Source organism: Oculina patagonica, chromosome 14 (genome assembly GCF_052425735.1).
Source record: "Oculina patagonica isolate OP01 chromosome 14, crgOcupat, whole genome shotgun sequence".
In the NCBI taxonomy this organism is placed as follows: domain Eukaryota; kingdom Metazoa; phylum Cnidaria; class Anthozoa; order Scleractinia; family Oculinidae; genus Oculina; species Oculina patagonica.
This window is the reverse complement of record NC_135771.1, coordinates 5,842,759-5,863,728: the sequence shown is the minus strand read 5'-3', so window position 1 is coordinate 5,863,728 and position 20,970 is coordinate 5,842,759. Positions and strand designations below refer to the sequence as shown.

The 20,970-nt window shown below is 40.2% G+C and overlaps 4 protein-coding genes across 4 annotated transcripts in view; 3 read left to right on the top strand and 1 right to left on the bottom strand.

Annotated features, from left to right (window-relative positions):
• Positions 1-1,768, top strand: part of LOC144638386 (KICSTOR complex protein SZT2-like) — a 58,776-nt gene extending 57,008 nt beyond the window's left edge. The window contains 1 exon segment of the mRNA XM_078497601.1: positions 296-1,768. Coding sequence (XP_078353727.1) covers positions 296-430 — 135 coding nt within the window. The 3' untranslated portion in view covers positions 431-1,768.
• A 3,717-nt stretch (positions 1,769-5,485) lies between these two features.
• On the bottom strand, positions 5,486-10,123 carry LOC144638218 (uncharacterized). The gene is made up of 2 exons (XM_078497422.1): positions 10,004-10,123; positions 5,486-6,677 (listed from the first exon to the last, which is right to left on the bottom strand). Exon 2 carries the CDS (start codon positions 6,654-6,656, stop codon positions 5,517-5,519), a length of 1,140 nt encoding a protein of 379 aa, XP_078353548.1. The 5' UTR covers positions 6,657-6,677; positions 10,004-10,123; the 3' UTR covers positions 5,486-5,516.
• A 3,110-nt stretch (positions 10,124-13,233) lies between these two features.
• On the top strand, positions 13,234-15,989 carry LOC144637812 (superoxide-generating NADPH oxidase heavy chain subunit A-like). The gene has a single exon (XM_078496893.1). The coding sequence runs from the start codon at positions 13,663-13,665 to the stop codon at positions 15,256-15,258; it is 1,596 nt and encodes a 531-aa protein (XP_078353019.1). The 5' UTR covers positions 13,234-13,662; the 3' UTR covers positions 15,259-15,989.
• A 726-nt stretch (positions 15,990-16,715) lies between these two features.
• On the top strand, positions 16,716-19,013 carry LOC144637811 (superoxide-generating NADPH oxidase heavy chain subunit A-like). The gene has a single exon (XM_078496892.1). The coding sequence runs from the start codon at positions 17,147-17,149 to the stop codon at positions 18,740-18,742; it is 1,596 nt and encodes a 531-aa protein (XP_078353018.1). The 5' UTR covers positions 16,716-17,146; the 3' UTR covers positions 18,743-19,013.
• Positions 19,014-20,970: the final 1,957 nt, after the last annotated feature.

The following is a 20,970-nucleotide window of genomic DNA, read 5'->3' as shown; positions in this document are numbered from 1 at the left end:
GCTAATAAGTATTAGCCGAGTATTATTATAAAGTGGTGATTTATTACACAACTTTATAATTGAAAAAGAGCCGTAGAAACGTTTCCCGGTCAACTACTTAGAGAATATTTAAAAGTTAGGGTCTTTTTTCAAGTTTTGCCATCCATCGCGTTGCTTCCCATCAGCTGATGAAATTTTGATCATGTTTCCAGCTCAAAGTCTTTACTGTTGTAAACTGGCAAACCATTATATTTACTTTTTTTTACTGAACGAATGGAACTTTTGTCCACGTATTTTTTGCTTATGTTTGTTGCAGGACATTTCAGTTGTTTTCCGTGAGGATCTAACAGATGACAACGGGTCTTTACTCAACAAGAAGACTAGAAGTCACGTGTACAGTGTCATTAACGCCGTGTGCTTCCACCTTTGGACAACTTTACTTCCGGCGTAAGAACACTGCACGTGACCGGAAATACGTCAGTCTAGCGAAAAAGATGAAGCCATTCATGGGATTCGTTATGAGGATGTCAACAATGCACAATGTGTCCCACTGTCATTTTGGTGTGCAGTGTAATTTCCCGTAATCGAACCTCTCTTGATACCAGATTAAGAGGCCGTCTTTCTGAAAAACACCCACAAAGTTGCTACTTTCTTAGAAAACTAGAAATGTTTATGAACAAACTGATACAAATACTGTTGGTGTTCGATGCGAATGGAATATTTGACAGCGGCTCGAAAAATGCCTATTTTTCTAATTTTGCAGACGTTACAGCGGGCCCGAAGTGCGGCCAAAAAATCATTTTGAATCAAACCAAATCTGCTTTAGTTCTAGCCTCGGTAAATTTTTTCAGTTGCCAGAGTTTCAGGCAAATTATTGTTTGACGCGAATTTGACTGGGTGTTTTTCAGAAAGACGGCCTCTTAAGTGTCCACTTAGTAGAGGCGCACGGTTATGGGAGGTTGAAATTGCAGTGTTTGTTTGTGTCACTGGGACCACGACTGTGTGTCCAGTTAGGATTGGTATCCGCCTTTGGGAGGTACCCGAAGCGTTCTAAAGTATAGACAAAATGCATGTTTTTTCTAATCTTTTGGCTAGCGTCATTTAGCCAGTCGTATAAAAAACCAGCGATTTGTAATTCTAGTTGCTTTATTTTTATACGTCGAAATTTGCAAAATTTAGACACCTAGCGAAATTTTCCAAAGCTACTGTTATTTAATCTTAAAATGTATTTTTCTCCGCCAAAGATTTATAAATGTTAAAACAAGCGAATCTAAATTGTATTCACTCGTTGCCCAAACTTAACTTTAAAGGTCGCTAATGATGCCAGGTTAATTGGCATGAATTTTTAGAAGTAAAAAAAAAACACTTTTTCGTAACTGTTAATTTGTAAGTTAACTTAGCATCATTTTAGCATTGCGCAAAATATCCGTTAATTGACATCTCAAACGTTTTTCGTTTTCAAACTGAATGACAGACTGAAGTTTAAGTGAGGCAGAATTAAATAAATTCAAAACTTCCTGAACCAAAATTTAACGTAAAGTTTGTAAGTTTAAGAACTATTTAACACTCGCGTCATGTGAATTATGAGTGCCGATGTGTAATGTTAATTAATATTTTATTGCAGATTTCGAGTTTGCAGGGTGAATGAATTGTGAATACACTAATTTTGTAAAGTTTCAAAGGACGGATTTTGTAGATATCTGTAAAAAGGTTTAAAAAGTAGATTAATCTGATATTAGGTAGTATGAAATAAAATATACTAAACATTATTGATGCTGTGAGAGTTCTTTTATCATTTGTTTAATTAACTCTTGTATGTATTTAAATTTTGTAAACACATTAAATAATTTATTAACTAATTGATTTATTTCAACTGGTCTTCGATCTGCCATTCAAAAAAATTGGCGCTCATAGCCCAAAAAAGTTCAGGGTATCAAGCCAATCTCGAGCCCAGAGTCCGTCTAGTCGGTCAGCGGAACGGGACGGACTCTTGGAAACTGGAATCGATCAGATCAATTTCAGGTCGATTTCTGGTAGAACCTTGGTCTTCCGGTTTTTATTGCGCATGCTCTCAGGTCTAAACGGAAGTAAATTTACCAGAACGGAAGTAAATCGAGAAAGTTGAACTATTTCTAAAACACACTGAACACAGTATCGACAGAACTGGTGTTTATCGAAGAAACAAACGTAACAAAAACGTTCTGCAGTTAACAAAAGAGAGAGTTAACAAAAGAGCGTCTGGTGTTTTGATTTCCGTTAGTCTCTTTCTTGAGCATACTGCTATATTGGTTTTAAATCAAAGATCTTGTTTGCCTTCGTGCGTGTGTCAGACGACGGCGAAAAAAATTTACATAATGCACAACGCACGGACAAGCTATTGTTCTGTTGATAAAAAATTTTGTTTGGCGACTTTCGTATATTTCAGAGGCTTCTCGCTGACAGCGCATCTTTTCATGATAGATTGCATGTTTTCGAGCAAATAATTTTTTCCTCGTCGAATGGCGGTCAACACACCGGTCAACGCTATTCAAAAGGTGTCATTAGCATTTTGGCGACTCAACTCGTGCACGAGTTGAGTCGCCAAAATGCTAATTGCAATTCACGTGCACACAATTGTACAATTCCTTTTTTTCAGCAAAACAACAACGCGTAATGTTCAAATTCTGCGTTATTAGTTAGTGCGATATTCAGTTTTTCAACCGTAACGGAGATTTGAATGAAAACAGTAGTTCTAGCAAGATTTGTAAGTCAAGTATAAATTGAGTTTTCAATCGACCTTGTCCTTGGTGACGCCGTCGTTGTTGTTTTAAAACTCCGTTCAGAATTGACGTTTAAAGGAAGTCCTTTTTTATTCATGGTATCTTTTGAGTTCAAAAATGGTAGAATTAGAAAATAATACATTTATGTAGCGCCATATCACGAGTTCTTAGATGTTTTACAAAATTAAGGTGATACATCTGAACATTTGACCATTGAAAACAAAAAATGTTTTTCCAGGGTTTCCGGTTTGGTTTACTTCCGGGGAAGATTTTCAGACTTCCGTGTTGATTTCCATTGTTCTGTGAGGACCAGTAGGCAACTGAATTAAAATTCAGTTTCCCAGAGTGAGTCCCGGCGACCCTACCGCTGACCAACCGCTGACGGATCGCGGAGCCGGGGGTCACTCTGGGCTCGAGATTGGGTATCAAGCACGAATATTGTTGGGTTTATTTGCGGTCTTCTGTTTTCAAATTGAAAGTTTAGCTTAATGAATTTCTTTTTTATAACTGTGTATCAGGTCAGGGGAAATTTCAGTTAAGAAGATTTAACGTCAAGTTATATTTCTATTTTGTTGCAACTCGTTCCCAGGGCTTATCCCTTGTTACTTTTCCCTTCCAAATTAACGAGGGAAAAGGCCTGGGAACGACGTTGTTGCAACCGTAGAAATGTAGTGGCAATAATTAAGTAAATCAAAGAGACGGCCATTGACGCTAGCACTTGTTTATTTTTCAGTCAAGTCATACATTAAAACCTATTAATTATTAAATAATCACATTAACATCCCTCGAGTGACTACTGACAAAAGTATGGACTAAAATTGATATCATGATTAGAATCAGCAGTTTTATACAACTGAAAAATTGATCTGCAAAATATAACAGCACTGGCTGCGACTGGCTGTCGAAAACTGTTTGTTTTTGCGGGAAAAAGTCATGAAACTTGCTCACATTAATCGGAGCAAACCAACCGCAGTGACGCGCGCGTTTTCCCGCGCTTACGCAGGTCACGTTTCGTTTCGAGTTCTGATTGGCCATTCAGTTTGGGCCAGTGCTTTTTTCCGATCTAAACAAAATAGCATCACTTGGTAAGGTAATAGAACGGTTTTCACTCGAGTGTCGAAAGTATGTGCGTTTGCTTTGGTATTGCATTACTACGCTTAGAGATTGGTTTAAAAATATCGCGTCACATTCTCAGCCAATCAGAACTAAAACCAAAACCAATCGTGTCTCGATCGCGAACGTTTTCCCGCCTTTCCTGCCGGCTTTATGGGTCCTTGCTTCGAGTTTTGATTGGTTCACTGAGCTGGATTGTCTGAAAACTGCTCTAATGAAACAATTTGATCACTGCACTATGTATCATCATTGAAATGAATTTAGTGCAGAGGTGCATTACGGTATCTCTACTTAAACGTGAAATATTCAATACGGTTACTGTATCTCAAATCCTTTTTGTGTACGAAACATTTTTTCAATATCAGTATTTGTGGCTTATTCTAAATATTAAAGCCAGGGATGGCGATCTACGACTGAAGTACAAAGTACGAAGTAAGCCTAAACTAACATTCTGGAATCATTAAGTCAAATTTAAGCTTTAGGTAAAATGCTATATTTTAGACACTGTTTAGACTGCTATAAAAGCTCTACTAAGGACCACACTCCCATATGTATATTTACTGACCACCCCTAAACTAAATACATTAGTCTTATACATCTAATAACTATTTACATATTCATTAGGAGCTACTCTTGTGGTAGACCTAGTATATAAGTAATTTATACGAGAAACTTTTAAGTTTTCTTTTTAGGTTTTAACCTATTTCTCTTAAAGCTTTTAAAAACTTTGACGAATTCTCGTCAAATGAAATACATGAAATACACTGCTAAACACTGTCATATCGTATATTACAGATTTACATTATATTGATAATTATAAATTTGGAACTGTACAATGCATTCATGTGCAGCCCTATGTAAGTGAATGAAAGTCGAGAGCCTGACAGGTCATCTTATTGCAAACACCCTTCGCGTTTGTGGTGGCATTGAAGGGTTACAATGTGTGTTACACAAAAATTAATGGGATTGGTGTAACTTGATAAGACATCTCTCATAAAAAACGTGCTTTCATTGAATTTCGAATGTTATGCCCCTGACAGCATAAAATCCAACAATAAACAGAAAAGGTGCTAACAAAATCCGAGAAATGGCTACCTTTTTTCTACAAAGACCTGCTCATTTCGGTGAAGAGCGCCTTCTAGTCTCCGTAAGGAGCTTACTAATCTTCGACCAGCTAAAGGAAATTTGTGAGAAATGCTGCTAGTAGCAAACGGGGACCTTCTAGTTTCCGATATGGATCTACTTTATATCTCCCCTAAAAGGACCTACTACAGTGGAACCTCGATATAACGAGGGCCCAAGGGACTGACAAAATGTGTTCGCTATAACGAGGTTTCGTTATATCAAGGTTCTTTTCCATATATTGTATTATTGCTGGGGCGAAGAATATCGTTCGTTATATCGAGGACTTCGCTATATAGAGATTCGTTAAATCGAGGTTCCACTGTAATCTCAAACCGGGTTATGATAATTCCGACATATATAGCCCTTGTAATATGTGTCAGGGACTTATCGCCTCTCTTGTCAATTCCACATTTAATTTAGTGTGGAATTGCCACATCAGGTAACTAACCTATCAGTAAAATCGTTTATCAGTCTTAACTTAGCAAGTAAATCCTATTCCTATAAATAGTTTCTCATTAGGTTGTTCTTGTAAAGTTGGAATCAGTGCCTGGGGGCTTGCATGTCAGCGATGGACTGAGACAGAGCGCCTCTATCAGCGGACAGCGTTATCCCAGCCTGCCCTTTACCTGTGCACTTCACAAAGGCATGCCTCATCTCGGCGCTGAGAAGGAGATATAGGAAAGGGTGCATCAGACCACGTGACTGGTACAGGAATGTAAGCACAATCACCACTTTGTAGTCCACGGTACGCCAGTCGACAATGATGAGGGATTCCACCACAGTCATCGCGGTCCACAGTATCAGATACAGCAGGAACAAGGCGCACGAGATGTACAGCACCTCCAGGTTCAAGAAGTGCGTTCCTCCTCGGGTTGACCCCATCATGGTTGGTGTCGGAGGCGGCAGTCCTGGCTGGTTGTTGTTCAGCTGCATGGAGGGCGCGGCCGGTGCGGGGTGGATGGAGTTCTTCTTCTTCAGCACAATGAAGACGATTGCCAACACGGTGAAGATGACAGCGGGGCCAAGGGTGATGACGGTGTGGAACGCTGAGTAAGTCACAGCGGCAACGTTCCCCTTCTCCCAGGAGACCCAACAGGTGCCTTCAAACTTCCCATAGGCTCCCCAGGTGTCTGGGTTTAATGGTGGAGCGGCCAAGAAGCCTGCACCGAACCAGATGGTGAACAGCAACAAGCGGACAACGGGCTTGTTCACGAAGAACATAGCATAGGCGTGTGGCGACACCACGTACAGGTAGCGGCTGGCTGCAATGGCAGTGACGGTTCCCAAGAACACAGTAGCCAGGGTGTTGTGAAAGAATCCTTGAATGCGGCATAGGAATGATACCACCTGCAGCCCAAAAAAATCCAGCCAGACACCCGTTGCCCAAGGACCAGCTGTAACTAGGGCGTTTACGATGTCGATGACCATAAAATTCTGGATAAACATGTACGGTACAGCTCTGAGTCTGTAAGAAGTGAATATCACCATGGAAAGATTGATCGCAAACGTCAGTGTACTGACACAAGCCAAGGCTTTTAACTGATCCCACACGTCTTCTAAATCTTGGGGGGATCTGAAGGGCGGAACAGGTTCCGTTGGTTTGTACCCATAGGTGCCGTTTGTCGTGTTGGAGTAATTTCTGGCGGTGAAAGTTGAATTGACCTGTATGTTGTTTCCCATGGCTGTCACTTAGTTTAGAAACTGCAATTGAAAAAATAGAAAGATTTAATACATATGATCAAAAGCCCAGATTTTCTCTGCATGACCTCTTCCACAACCTAAAGGAGCTACGTCACGGGGATTTCGCAGATTTTTGGTCTTAACTGTTCTGAAACTTTAAACTAATGGTCCATTGTTATTAACGTTTGTTATATTAGAGCACTGAAACTTACAACAAACGTCTTTGGCTGCGGATGACTAGGATGGAATTGAAAAATTGAGGCTAAACGTTTTAAGTTGTATCGATATTTATAGCCGAAGTTTGATTTCTCTCCGCAAATTAAGGTTATTCCTTCCTTTATATGTTCAAAGATGTTTTTCATGGGTTAAGTTGCGTATCAAGGTTTCCTACGACACAAATACAAATTTTGGCTGTTTAAATCAATTATTTGTTAAAATCCGTAACAAAGCGCCTTTTATCATAGAGTTTGCTGAAGTATACCAGGCATATTTTGGCAATATATAAAAATTTCGCGCTACTTAGGTTGCCAGAAAAAGCTATACATACGGAAAACGGCGGATTTACGGTTCAATTAATATCAGCACTACTAATAAAATGGTTACGGCGCTGAACTATGGATCGAGTGGTCCGGGTTCGAGCCCTGGCCGGGGTCATTGTGTTGTGTAAGACAACACAATTGTCTTGTTGTTGGGCAAGACACTTTACTATCATAGTGCCTCTCTCCACCCAGGTGTATAAATTGGTACCGGCGAATTTACTGCTGGGGGGTAACCCTGCGATGGACTAGCGTCCCATCCAGGGGGGAGTAGAAATACTCCTTGTCGCGTCATGCCTCGGAAACCCGATACGCCCCGTCTTGATCTGATGATGGGCCACTAGGCTCGTATACAGAATTTACTTTTTACCTTATTCTTACTAATTTTTTCGATTAAGTACTAATTTTCGCGATTTTCGCGATTTCAAAATAATCGCGAAATTTAATACGCGCGAAAAAAAACATTGCACGAAATTTAAACACGCGAAAATTAATACCATATTTTGCATCAAAACAATAAAAATTTTAAAATTTTAAATGTTTGGAACTGCAACTATCCCTCCGCCTTAGCTTGTTTTCGACTAGCACCCATCCTCTGATTACCGTTTTCTTCAGCTTGTACATTGGCCAAAACCTCTTTAGTACAGTCACCAAAGTTTCCGTTTGCAGGCTCCTTGTAATTACATTGAACCAGACCTTTGTATATATATTTGTAGTAGTTTCTTAGTCATTGACGACTGATCCAGAAAACACTGATTAAATCGCGAAATTTAACACATTTAAATTAAAATTTAAATTTAAATTTAAATTCGGCTCCCGAGTTTTCACGAAAATACGTAAGAATAAGGTACTTTTATTTCTGATAAAAGGCTACAACCAAACGGTCACTATTAGAGAATGGGTAGCTGCTGATCGATTAACGTAGGTTTTACCACAAATAGCCGAGTATGTTAGTGCACAGAAAACTTCATTCAATAGGACTTCAACGTGGATCAATTCTCGACTTTTCTATATAGATTTTTAGTTAAATCAATATGCAGTCAGTTTGCTTAATGTCTTCGATTTTCTCCAACACGTTATCATTTAAACTGGCGTTAAATATACAGGTCTTAAACGCTAGGCGGTGCTTTGGAAAAGATTAAAGTAGTAAAGTATTTGAGTGGATGAATTTAGCAGCGGACCGTTAAATTGACTCTATTTAAAGGGGCAATGTCATGGTATTTCAACGGTCATTTTTTGATTGGTTATAAATTGAAGGAAACCTCAAAACAACACTTTTCTAACATGGAAAAACAAAAAAGAAGTAAAGAAAAAAACGAAAATAAACAAGGATGGTATCAACTGGCGACGATTAAAGACAGATCACGAAAGACAAACTTGAAAAACTTTGCCAATTTTTTCAAGTTGCATTTACCGTGACGTAGCTCCTTTAACGGTTCGATTTCAAGGTCTTGGAAACTGCGCCAAGAAAGTAATCGCAATTAATTAGTACAAATAAAAGTTTGACTGTAGTAACTTAAGCTATAAATTACATGAAGAAAATTATTTTCGCCCAAGCTAAACGTGGTGTTGTTTGTGCTATTACGGCCTGCAATTTTAGCATCAAAGCTACGTCCTCCGACTGCAGTAATAACTTCAAGTGCTTCAGAAAGGGATCTCATTGCATGTTATTTGTCTTATCAGCAAACAAGACAAACCCCAAGCTAAGTTATTACCACGTTCGATCACTTTTAATTAAAATCGTTTCATGTTGCCAATAAGACAGTTGGTTTAAGAAGCCGCGAAGTCCTTTGTGCAATCCATGGGTTCCAAAATCTAATCAAAGCTAGCTCGAATGCAGTTTTCCCTGAGGAGCCTGTTGACTCTGTCTTTTTTTTTTTCGTCTTTGTTAAATTTTATCAAATGGGAACCTAAAATTAATAAGAACAGTATGCCGAAAAAGAAACTTTTCTTTGAGACCTCCAGCAAGGAAGAAGTTATTAATTTGTGACTCTCCCTTGAAACAAATGTCCACGAAAAGGATTTCTAATAAATAAAAGATTAAAAATTTCGTTAACTGAAAAATACCCAACCTTAAAAGGCTTTAAAGTTGCTTTACTTACGAAAGTGAAAAAAGGTGTGCAAAATTCGCAACGAAAGTACGAAGCTTTAAAGTAATATTTAGAAAACAGAAAAAAGTTTGCTCTATCAATATGCCACTTCGGTATGCATTTGAAACTTGGCTAACAACTCGCTTTGAGCTTTTGGCTTTTTCATCTTGTGGATTTTCTTCTTTTATACAAGAAAACTCTATCCCTCGAATATAAGTGAACGAACGTATTGCCTCGACGCTTCAGAATACACATGGACAAAATCTTCATAATTTCTTGTTAAGAAAAATATTCATATATTAGCCTGTAGTTGTAGCTATCGAAAAATATCATGTGCTCGCAAGTTAAAGGCATTAAGACGAAATATCAATGATAAAGGACTCAGCCTGAAGCAATTTTTCCCCTCACTTATAAGATTACATCAGCATTAAAACTACCAAAAGTTGGCTTAACCCTACAAACCACTCCAGCGAAAAAACGTTATCAGGTGTTGCACAACAAGTTAATTAATTGTGTTTTTATGTTACACCTAAGTTTCACTTGCTAATCGGGTTTGGTTTCGTCACTTTTCGGCCAATCAAGTGTAGATCTAAAATGTTTCGCGAAATACGTAAAATAAGAAGTCGCCCTAATGATTTTGCCGGGCCAGTGAGCTCTGTAAAGGTAGTCAAATGAAAATCATATATTCTCAAAAAAAGTAACGGATTGTAAAATACTTTACCTCGACTGTTGATTTCCTTGTAGATGGATTTTAGCTGCTCATTTGTAGCAAAACGTCCAACTTCGCAAAAATCTTGATCAAAAATCGTTAATCAAAGCAGGCAAAAAAATAGCGTTCTAGCTTTCTTGAAGCTAATAAAAACTGAAACTTTTTTAAGGTAGCAGCCTGCTTTTCAATAATGCAAAATGTTTTGTTTTCCGTCGCTATGGCGATTCTTATATCCCGCAATCTAAACGCATTGTTACTGTGCTTACAATTTGTATAAAAACTCTAAGACGTGCTTTTTCTTTCTTTTCCCGTCCAGGATAAAATCACTTTTCATTAAAAAGTGAATAGATTTTTTAATTGCAATTTTAAGTGTTGACATTTCGTGCTTACTTTCATTTTTTAACCAAAACTATTAATTTCTTTCAACTGTGAAAAATGTGCATTTCAAAATGAATTTAAGTTTAATATGTGTTAATGATTAAGATGAGAGTTTTTCTTATATCTAATTTTATAACAACTTTTTGTTTTAGCTACAAGAAAGTTAACGTTTTTTTTTTTATCTCAGGTTTTAATTTTTATGGTTTTCAATTTTTTTTAAAAAAATCTTCCTTGGGTTCAGTGCTCTTTTTTTCAGCTGGAAACCGAATTTGTTAAGACCATGACAATGAAAGTCACCAATCTCAATAAATATATTACAATTTATTCATCAAACTACAAAGAACGACCCACGAAACTTTCGTTGGTTCTATAGGATATTTCGTGAATAGTTTTAAACAAGAGTGGATGTTTAAAATAAGGGCATGGGGGTACAAAGCAATTCTTCAAAAAGAAGGGTTTTGATTTTAATTTCAGCTTACGCTGTCTTCTTTTGGGAATCAATCTGGAAAATTCTATCGTATTTTTTTAAAAAAAGAAACATTTATTGTGACTTCTTTTAATTTGAAGTTTTTATTGTTCGCTGTGTGAGGCCCAGTTTACTTTTCATCTCCTTATTTGAGAAAATCTTTGAAAGGTTCGAAAGAAAGATGATTAATTTTCGGTGTTTGTAGTATTTAGTTTTTATAACATGTAAAGCGCGCTTGATCAGTTTTTATTGAAAGTTGCACTATATAATTTTTTTAATATTTCATTTTAAAATAAGAACCACACGGTTAAATGAAGACTTGTTATAAAGGAACATACAAATAAAATTGCATCCGAGAGTCACGTGGTAAACAAATTTTGCAGAAAAAAGGAAGATGCAAAAAATAACTTACATTTCCAATATATCCACAAAGCGACAAATGTATGTAGCGCTTACTATGACCTTTTATTAAAAAACTGTGGAAATATTGATCCATAATTGCCGGAGGGAAAAATTTTTGAGGGATTTTTTTCCTCAAGCCAGCGACCATGTGGTTTTCAGATATGCCTTGCAGTATAATGAAGATCGCTTTCTTGTCTTTCGAAGTATCATCACAAATTAGCGAGAACTGAAATTCTTTAAAATTTCGTGTTACAAATATGGATTTGTTATTAATCCCCCTATCGTCCATAAAGAAGTTGAGTCCTTCATAGCTTGTCGCATTTAAAGCGATATTCCAAGATGGCGAGCACAACTGCGCTTGTGTGAAGTACCCGTTCTAAAAAAAGCTCGAAATGCATAGACCATCTGAACTAAGTCAATCTTCTTAAATACTGAATAACCGAAAGTACTTTATGAAAAAAATGTAAAATATATCAAGTACGTTTGATTGCAAAACTTCTATTTTGCACATGTTCTTGGATCTACGGTTCCAAGGTTTTTCTTTCCCAATCGGAGGGAATGAATTCCCTTTAAATTTAATTTGTTTTAGCTAGTGTCTGTTTCCTTTTGAAATCTAAATATTATGCTACACTTGTCACTGAGTTCAAGCAATTCCTGCAATATAAATTAATGACAAAAAAATGGAGAAACTGAAATTGTGTGTAATTTCTAAATTACTGCGGTTATCAATCACACACGACCTTCGGAGCAAAAGGGAAAGACGAAAATTTGGGATGTCAATCATCTCCCCCTCTTTGCCGAAACGCGAAAGTTTACTCGGTTTTCTTCAAACTCCAGAATATATTGAACATTCTATGTAGGAATACATAGGTGACCGGATGAACAGCATTTTTTCGACAGGCAGACATTTGAAAATATTTATTTTAGCACGGTTTCCCGATGGCTTTACTCCCAAAATTGTGATTTCGATCACGCACGAAAAAAATAAAAACTGAGGAAAAACCTCAGTTGTAGCTAGTCCACAAAAAATTAAATTTATTTTGGTCCAAACGTTTTGCTCCACTTAAAAATAGGTGTTATAAAATCCAGGTATTTTGCCGAGGTATTCTGTCTGGGTTCTCATTATTTTATACCAAGTGCGCAGTGCGTAGCCGCGTTTTATACCCTAGTTCGTGTTTTATACCCGGTTCGTTATGTAGTCCGCAGTCCGCACTCCGCAGTCCGCAGTCCGCAGTCCGCACTCCGCAGTCCGCACTCCGCAGTCCGCACTCCGCACTCCGCACTCCGCACTCCGCACTCCGCACTCCGCACTCCGCACTCCGCACTCCGCACTCCGCACTCCGCACTCCGCACTCAATGCTTTCAGTCGATGCTGACCGGGATTCTATATATTCTTGAGATTTGAATGAACCCCTGAACCGAGTGTTTAAACGAAGATCGCGTGTAATTGGTAACCGCAGAAGCTTCCATTTTCTTTGAAGTTTGTGTTACCTTCGGAGTAAAAAACGTTATTAAAGTATACTATCACGAAACACAAGTTGATTAAATTTGTCTCGGAAAAACATACATAACAGGGAAAAATTGATTTTGAACGAAGTATATTGACACAGCTATCAGGTATTACTTCAAGTCGTTGAAATAAAAACTAAATACTGTTGTTATGATAATGTTATTACATACGTATGAAGTATATACGTATATAAATAACACGGGTGGAAGTGCCTGTGGCAGCTATAGAAGGAATGTTTACATGTAAGAGTAAAATAAAAAATGCAAAGAAAGAGTACAAAAAATGACGCTTGAACTATTAATAAAACTGTTTATACAGAGATCTTAGCAACTAACACTGTTTTTCATAGCTGGAGACTTCGAAGCGGAATAATGTGACGTCAGTTTTGGTTGGAGTCCATTCTATTTGCATAAGATCACGTATATATTTTAAACATGCAAATTAGTGTTTTTTCTTTGTTGAAGTCTTTTGCCGAGACCACATTCATAATGGAGACCGATGTCTTGTAAAAATTTACTTTTTTGCTTGATCGGTATCTATAAACTAATATTTTTAGGGTTGTTTTGCCGTGCATTTTCGGCTAAGACATTTCTTGGAATTTCTACACCCGGGTTAAGGACGTTAAGGTCGTGTAGAGAGATAATGTTTTCGTGACGGAAGCATAATTTTTTATGTACTGTTTGCAAAACAATGTTCCGTCGCCGCTAAGCTACGACGTTGAAACAAAGGCTCAAATCCTTTTTATTTTGATTTACTCATCCCTGGAGAATTTGTGCGTTGGAGTGTACAGGCAAGACAGATTATAAAATACGGTTTATTTTGGTTGGCCGTTACATTCTGGGCCGTACATCAAACCGCTAGTTTGTCAATACAACTCTAGCCGGGTCGTACAAGCGGTGTTAGCTGGCTTTGAAAATGGAAGGGACCTACAGAGTATCAATCAAAGAGCCGGGTCGAACGGAGCAAGCCGAGCCACAACAAATGCAACAACCGGTGGTTGTAGAACAGCTCCGCATGGAAGACGTCGAACAACAAGCTCCTAAGCAATGGAAAGCATACGAAGATTCCAAGTACGAATCACCCGTGCTGAATCGCTTGATACCTTGGCCACTGTATTACTACTGCCGCTGGAAGATACTAAGCATTTTCCATACTCGCCTTCTGTTTGGCATCGTTCTTGGAGAGGTGCTTGTGTTTGTGCTGCTCATCGGCGGACTCGCCGCAGCGTTGGGTGTGATCGGTCTGAACGACGACGAAGGCGAAGGAACTGGGGCCATTGCTAACATCGCACCGGCTCTTGCATTCGCCTTCGCTTGCAGAAACTCGCTATGGGTGCTGTTTACTGGCCTGCCGTTTGAACGAGCGCTGTTTTGGCATAAACTGTGCGCCTATGTCAGTGTGATTGTCGGTGCTTGGCATGGTTATGTGTCCACAGAGTGGGATGCGTCGGGTCTTCTACTTACTGGCTCCATGGCTGGCCTCTGCCTGCTATCCCTCTGGTTTATTCGCCGGAAGATCTTCGAGGCTTTCTATCGACTACACTGGGTGCTGTTCCTCCTGGCGATTGGTGCCGCCATAGCTCATGGCGCCGGAGCGATTCTGTTCGGGGTTGGCCTGTGGGTATTCGACGTACTAGTCCGGGCGCTGATCGCATTTATCAACAACCGAAAGCAGCGAAGCATCTTGGCCGTGAGACTACCCTCAAATGTCATCCGCCTGACGTTCCTCAAGGGAGACTTCAACTATAAATCCGGTCAGTACTGCTTCATTTGTGTACCAGGCGTGTCCTATTTTGAATGGCATCCCTTCAGCTTGTCCTCTTCCCCCCACGAGAACATGGTCTCGATACATATCCGCGTCCTTGGTGACTGGACCCAGCGGCTGTACGATTACGTAGAGAAGACGAAACCGATCAATGTTTACTTGGATGGACCGTACGGAGCTCCATGCCTAGATGTAGATGGTGATCGCTACAAGTTGTTCATGTTCGTCAGTGGAGGCATCGGCATCACACCCATGCAGTCCATCTGCAATGATGTCCTCCATCAACGAAGACGAGGGCGAGACATCCGGAAGGTGATGTTCATCTGGTCGGTCCGAGACCTCTTCATGGTGACATCAGTGCTCGACTACGACAAGGAATACTTCCAGCAGAATTCAGATCATCGGCTTCCCATGTCCTTCACTCCAGATCTTGTCGCGAGAGGCGAGCCTAGTGATGTGATGGAAAATTACTTCCATCTGACCAGAGAAAGAGATTCGTCTAAGTTTGCAGAGGCTAACATCCGCCCAGAGATGCAGCCAGATGTGAAATTCGGCCGTCCTGAGCTCCCAGATCTGTTCAGCAAGATGAAAGGCTACGCAACTGAACAAGGAGAGCACCGTGTGGCCGTGTTATCATGTGGACCAACCTCCTTGGTTGACAGCATCGAGAAACTGTGTTCCAAGTATTCGACTGCAGGCTGTGGAGGAGTTACATTTGACTTTCATAAAGAAGTCTTCGAGTTCTAATCTAGTCAACAGACTCGACAGATCTTGTTACTTCAATTATTTTAGTACTTGAAAGAGCTTTAGACCTAGTTTTTTTATTCTTTGTAAATATATTTCACCGTTAATCACGTGTTTGATAGCGAAGCGCGCGAGTGACGTCATGACTCAGACAAACAAACCAGAATGGCGGACAATTTTCCTACAACACTTTCTAAAACAGCGGGTGTTCCTAAAGCACCTTATAAAAACAAAAACTTCGCCTAGATTCTCTCTATTTCTCTCCGAACACGCTGTTGTTTTCTGTGCCTCGTGGAGAGGAGGGGGGGGGGGGTGGGTATTCATTTGCATTCTATTTTTAAACATCGCGCGCTTCGCTATTCAAACACGATTTAACCGTTATATGTTGCACCGTTATGCGTATCTTCAATCCTTATATGATATATATATATATATAATCGTAATAATTGTCATTTTATGTAAACCGTATATGAGTATATCTTACCAGATTTGGAAAAAAGCATTTCTGCAAATTAAATATAACGTTAAACACTCAAGCACGCTGCAAGTCTTTTGACGTCCCCCATCCAACCCCTCCCCGTCAAAAAACAGTACGCACAAAACAGTAAAACAGTACGCACTCTCGTACCAGTACCTTTTCTAAGTGCGTCAAAGCCCGCACTTTCTAACCTGTGGTTACCACTAGAAGCCCGGAAATAATCGTGTGTGTTGTCACCACGAATAATGTGTTATGTGTTATTTCCGCGCGCTAGGTAATACGGTACTGATATTCGACTTGAACTTGTGAATATTTTTAGGACGCAATGGTGTCACACAACAAGAAATTCTGCAGCAAACAGACCAAACAATGTCTTGACGTACATGGCACAGTAAAAAAGAAGCTCTAATAAGCCAAAAATAAAAATACAGAGACAAGACAGACGACGTCTGGAGACAAGATAAGCAAGGCTGACACTACGTAGAAACGAAACAATGCAAACTCTGGACAGCTGTTTCGACCTGATTGGGTCTCTTCAGCAGATTGATCATAGCGTGACTATTACTCAATAGGTCAAGAATTCGAAATATCATGTCGTCTCGATAAGGAAAGTGAGAATAGACAGGACTATCCTTACACTGAAAACATGGACAAAACCATGTGAAAAACAACACTGCAAACATGGGTGTATATAAGTATATAAAAAACACGAGTGAAAGTGCCTGTGGCAGTTATGGAAGCAATGTTTACATGTCAGTAAACTGCAAAGAAAGAGTTGAAAAAATGATGCATGAACTATTAATAAAACTGTTTATATAGATATCTTAGCAACTAACACTGTTTGTCAAAGCTGAAGATTAAATTTCGAAGCGGAATAATGTGAGGTCAGTTTTCATTGAAGTCCATTCCGTGCATAAAATCACGTTTATATTTATAACATGCAAATTAGTGTTTTTTTTCTTTGTTTAAGTCTTTTGTCGAGACTAAATTCATAGTAGAGACCTATGTCTCGGAAAAAATTTACTTTTTTGCTTGATCGGCATCTATATACCAATATTTTTAGGTTTGTTTCGCCGTACATTTTCGGCTAAAGACATTTTTTGGAATTTCTACATCCGGGTTAAGGTCGCGAAGAGAGATAATGTTTCCGTGACGGAAGCATTATTTTTATGTACTGTTTTGCAAAACAATGTTCCTTCGCCGCTAGGCTACGACGTTGAAACAAAGGCTCAAATCCTTTTTATTGTTATTTACTCACGCCAGTAAAATTTGTGCGTTGGAGTGTACAGGCAAGACAGATTATAAACTACGGTTATTTTGGTTGGCCGTTACATTCTGCGCCGAACATTAAACCGCTAGTTTGTCAATACAACTTTAGCCGGATTTTACGAGCGCTTTTGGCTGGCTTTGAACATGAAAGGGATCTACAGAGTATCGTTCAAGCAGCTTGAACGAACGGAGCAAGCCGAGCCACAACAACTGCAACAACCGGCAGTTGTAGAACATTTCAGCATGGAAGACCCCGAACAACAAGCTCCTAAGCGATGGAAAGCATACGAAGATTCCAAGTACGAATCGCCCGTGCTGAATCGCTTGATACCTTGGCCACTGTATTACTACTGCCGCTGGAAGATACTAAGCATTTTCCACACTCGCCTTCTGTTTGGCATCGTTCTTGGAGAGGTGCTTTTTTTTGTGCTGCTCATCGGCGGACTCGCCGCGGCGTTGGGTGTGATCGGTTTAGACGACGACGAAGGCGAAGGAACTGGGGCCATTGCTAACATCGCACCGGCTCTGGCATTCGCCTTCGCTTGCAGAAACTCGCTATGGGTGCTGTTTACTGGCCTGCCGTTTGAACGAGCGCTGTTTTGGCATAAACTGTGCGCCTATGTCAGTGTCATTGTTGGTGCTTGGCATGGTTATGTGTCCACAGAGTGGGATGCGTCGGGTCTTCTACTTACTGGCTCCATGGCTGGCCTCTGCCTGCTATCCCTCTGGTTTATTCGCCGGAAGATCTTCGAGGCTTTCTATCGACTACACTGGGTGCTGTTCCTGCTTGCAATTGGTGCCGCCATAGCTCATGGCGCCGGAGCGATTCTGTACGGGGTGGGTCTGTGGGTGTTCGACATACTAGTCCGGGCGCTGATCGCATTTATCAACAACCGAAAGCAGCGAAGTATTTTGGCCGTGAGATTGCCCTCCAATGTCATTCGCCTGACGTTCCTCAAGGGAGATTTCAACTACAAATCCGGTCAGTACTGCTTCATTTGTGTACCAGGCGTGTCCTATTTTGAATGGCATCCCTTCAGCCTGTCCTCCTCCCCCCACGAGAACATGGTCTCTATACATATCCGCGTCCTTGGTGACTGGACCCAGCGGCTGTACGATTACGTAGAGAGGACGAAACCAATCGATGTTTACTTGGACGGGCCGTACGGAGCTCCATGCCTAGATGTAGATGGTGATCGCTACAAGTTGTTCATGTTCGTCAGTGGAGGCATCGGCATCACCCCTATGCAGTCCATCTGCAACGACGTTCTCCATCAACGAAGACGAGGAAGGGACATCCGGAAGGTCATGTTCATCTGGTCGGTCCGCGACCTCTTCATGGTGACATCAGTACTTGACTACGACAAGGAATACTTCCAGCAGAATTCGGATCATCGTCTTCCTATGTCCTTCACTCCAGACCTTGTCACGAGAGGCGAGCCAAGCGAGGTGATGGAAAATTACTTCCATCTCACCAGAGAACGAGATTCGTCCAAGTTTGCAGAGGCTAACATCCGTCCAGAGATGCAACCAGATCTAAAATTCGGCCGTCCTGAGCTCCCAGAGCTGTTCAGTAAGATGAAAGGCTGCGCGACTGAACAAGGAGAGCACCGTGTGGCCGTGTTATCATGTGGACCAACCTCCTTGGTTGACAGCATCGAGAAACTGTGTTCCAAGTATTCGTCTGCAGGCTGTGGAGGTGTTACATTTGACTTTCACAAAGAAGTCTTCGAGTTCTAATCTCGATTAACAAACTCTACAAAACTTGTTAAGTCAATTATTTTAGAACTTAAAGAACTTTAGACCGAGTTTTTTTTATTGCATTGTAAATATATAGCACCGTTCTGCACGTGTTCAATAGCGAAGCGCGCGAGTGACGTCATGACTCAGACAAACAAACCAGAATGGCGGACGATTTTCCTAAAACACTTTCTAAAACAGCCGGTGTTCCTAAAACACTTTACTAAAACAAAAACTTCGCCTAGATTATCTCTATTTCTCTTAGAACACGTTGTTGTTTTCTGTGCCTTGTGGGGGAGAGAGAGAGGGGGGGGGGGGGGGGGTATTCATTTGCATTCTATTTTAAGACCTTGCGCGCTTCGCTATTCAAACACGATTTAACCATTATACGTTGCACCGTTATGCATATCTTCAATTCTAATATGATATAATCGTTATAATGTTCTTTTCATGTAAACTGTATATCTATAAGTATATCTTACCAGATTTGGAAAAAAACATTTCCGCAAATTAAATAACGCTTTACACTCAACCACGCTGCAAGTCTTTTGATGAACCCAACCACTCTTCCACCCCACCTCCTCTACACTGGGATTGGAGGGGGCGGGGTGTGTAGTTGCATTGGCTATAGCTTTTACATCCTCCCCCCCCCCCCCGCCCTTCCCACCGGGTGTGACGTAGGGGAGTTTCGGAATATGAAAATTACAGTATGCTGTCTGGCGATGAATTTTTGATGTTTAATTAAATGATTACTCTTTTCTTGCGTTTCATGAAATTTTTGGGGGGGCTGGAAAAGAAAGACAAGATTATTTTGGGGGTTGACATTTATCATAGGGTTTTTTTCTGGGGAGAGGGATTAACCCACGGCGTCAGTAACACTTCCCTGTCTCCAATTTCCTTGAGAAGTACTTCATCTCTTTCACCCTTCCCCCCGGAATTTTAGCCATATCGCATATTTGGCCCTATTGCAAGGCGGAGTGCTATTGCTGGTTATGCTAATTTTACACATGACATAAAAACGAATGATTTTTATTACTATGTAATTAATCAAACCCCCCGCTTGGTTACGTGGGTGCCATGACTCAGTATGATACGACCCATGTTTGGTGAACAAAATAATACAAAACAATCTTTATTATCAATAAAATATTCAAAAACAAAATAAGAGACATGAGATACAAATTAAAATACTGACACAGAAATACACAACAGATACGAAACAGTGGCGGATCCAGACCTTCAGCTAAGTGGGGGGGGGGGGGCGATCATCCAGACCCTGGAATAAGGGTGGGGCGGGGGGGGGCTCGAAAATAATTTTTCTCGGCCCTACAGGTCTAAAAATAGGCCCCTCCCCTAGATCCACCACTGCGAAAGACCACAGACAAGAATGTACGTGCAAGTGAATGCTAACTAGAAGATACACGAGATTTATGTCTTACATGCATAATAATGAAATAACCAAAGGACTTTGAATAGACCTTCAAAGGAATAAGTGTGGAGTTTTCAATGAAGCTAATGTATTCTAGTTGACTTCTGCTTATGAGCAAAATCGCCATTGCGTAAAACGATTATTTTGTGAACGAACTGTTGTGCTACGTCCGTTGGCAGGTGAAACATTTGGTTCATTATGGGACGGGACGGGACGGGACGTCACAAAAACATGGCACCGGTACTAAGCGCGGGAAAACGCGCGAAAGCCAAGTCACGCCTGGATTTGGTTTTGTTCCTGATTGGTCGAAAAATCAGCATGTTTGTTCTAATTGGTTAGTGAAAGGAATAAGTAATATATATAATAATATCCAAACGAAAATTGACTTCTCAATGTGGGGTTAACATTGCGTGACGAGAAAAAAGGTAACTCTGTCGTGCGTAACCTTTATCGGGAACCCTGCATTAAGCCGAGTAGAAATCTTTCTAACTCGAAAGGAAACAACTATTTCGATTAAAGGCAAACGTCAAAGTTTACCATTTTTAACCAAGCCAAAATATATGAGTCGCAAAGCGCCCAGCCGTCGCGACTGACAAATACAGCATTTCCTCCGCGAAAATAAAAACCAATGCTTGAACTGAAAGACGTTTGAATTCTTCCATGATATGTTCGAACAACAATGCCCAGGATAAACCTTCTACTCATACTAACTTCATGCAACAAAGTCGATATCTCGAAGAGATCTTTAATTTAACCAACTGTAGAATTCAGTAACCGCGCAACAGTTTTTAAACGAAGA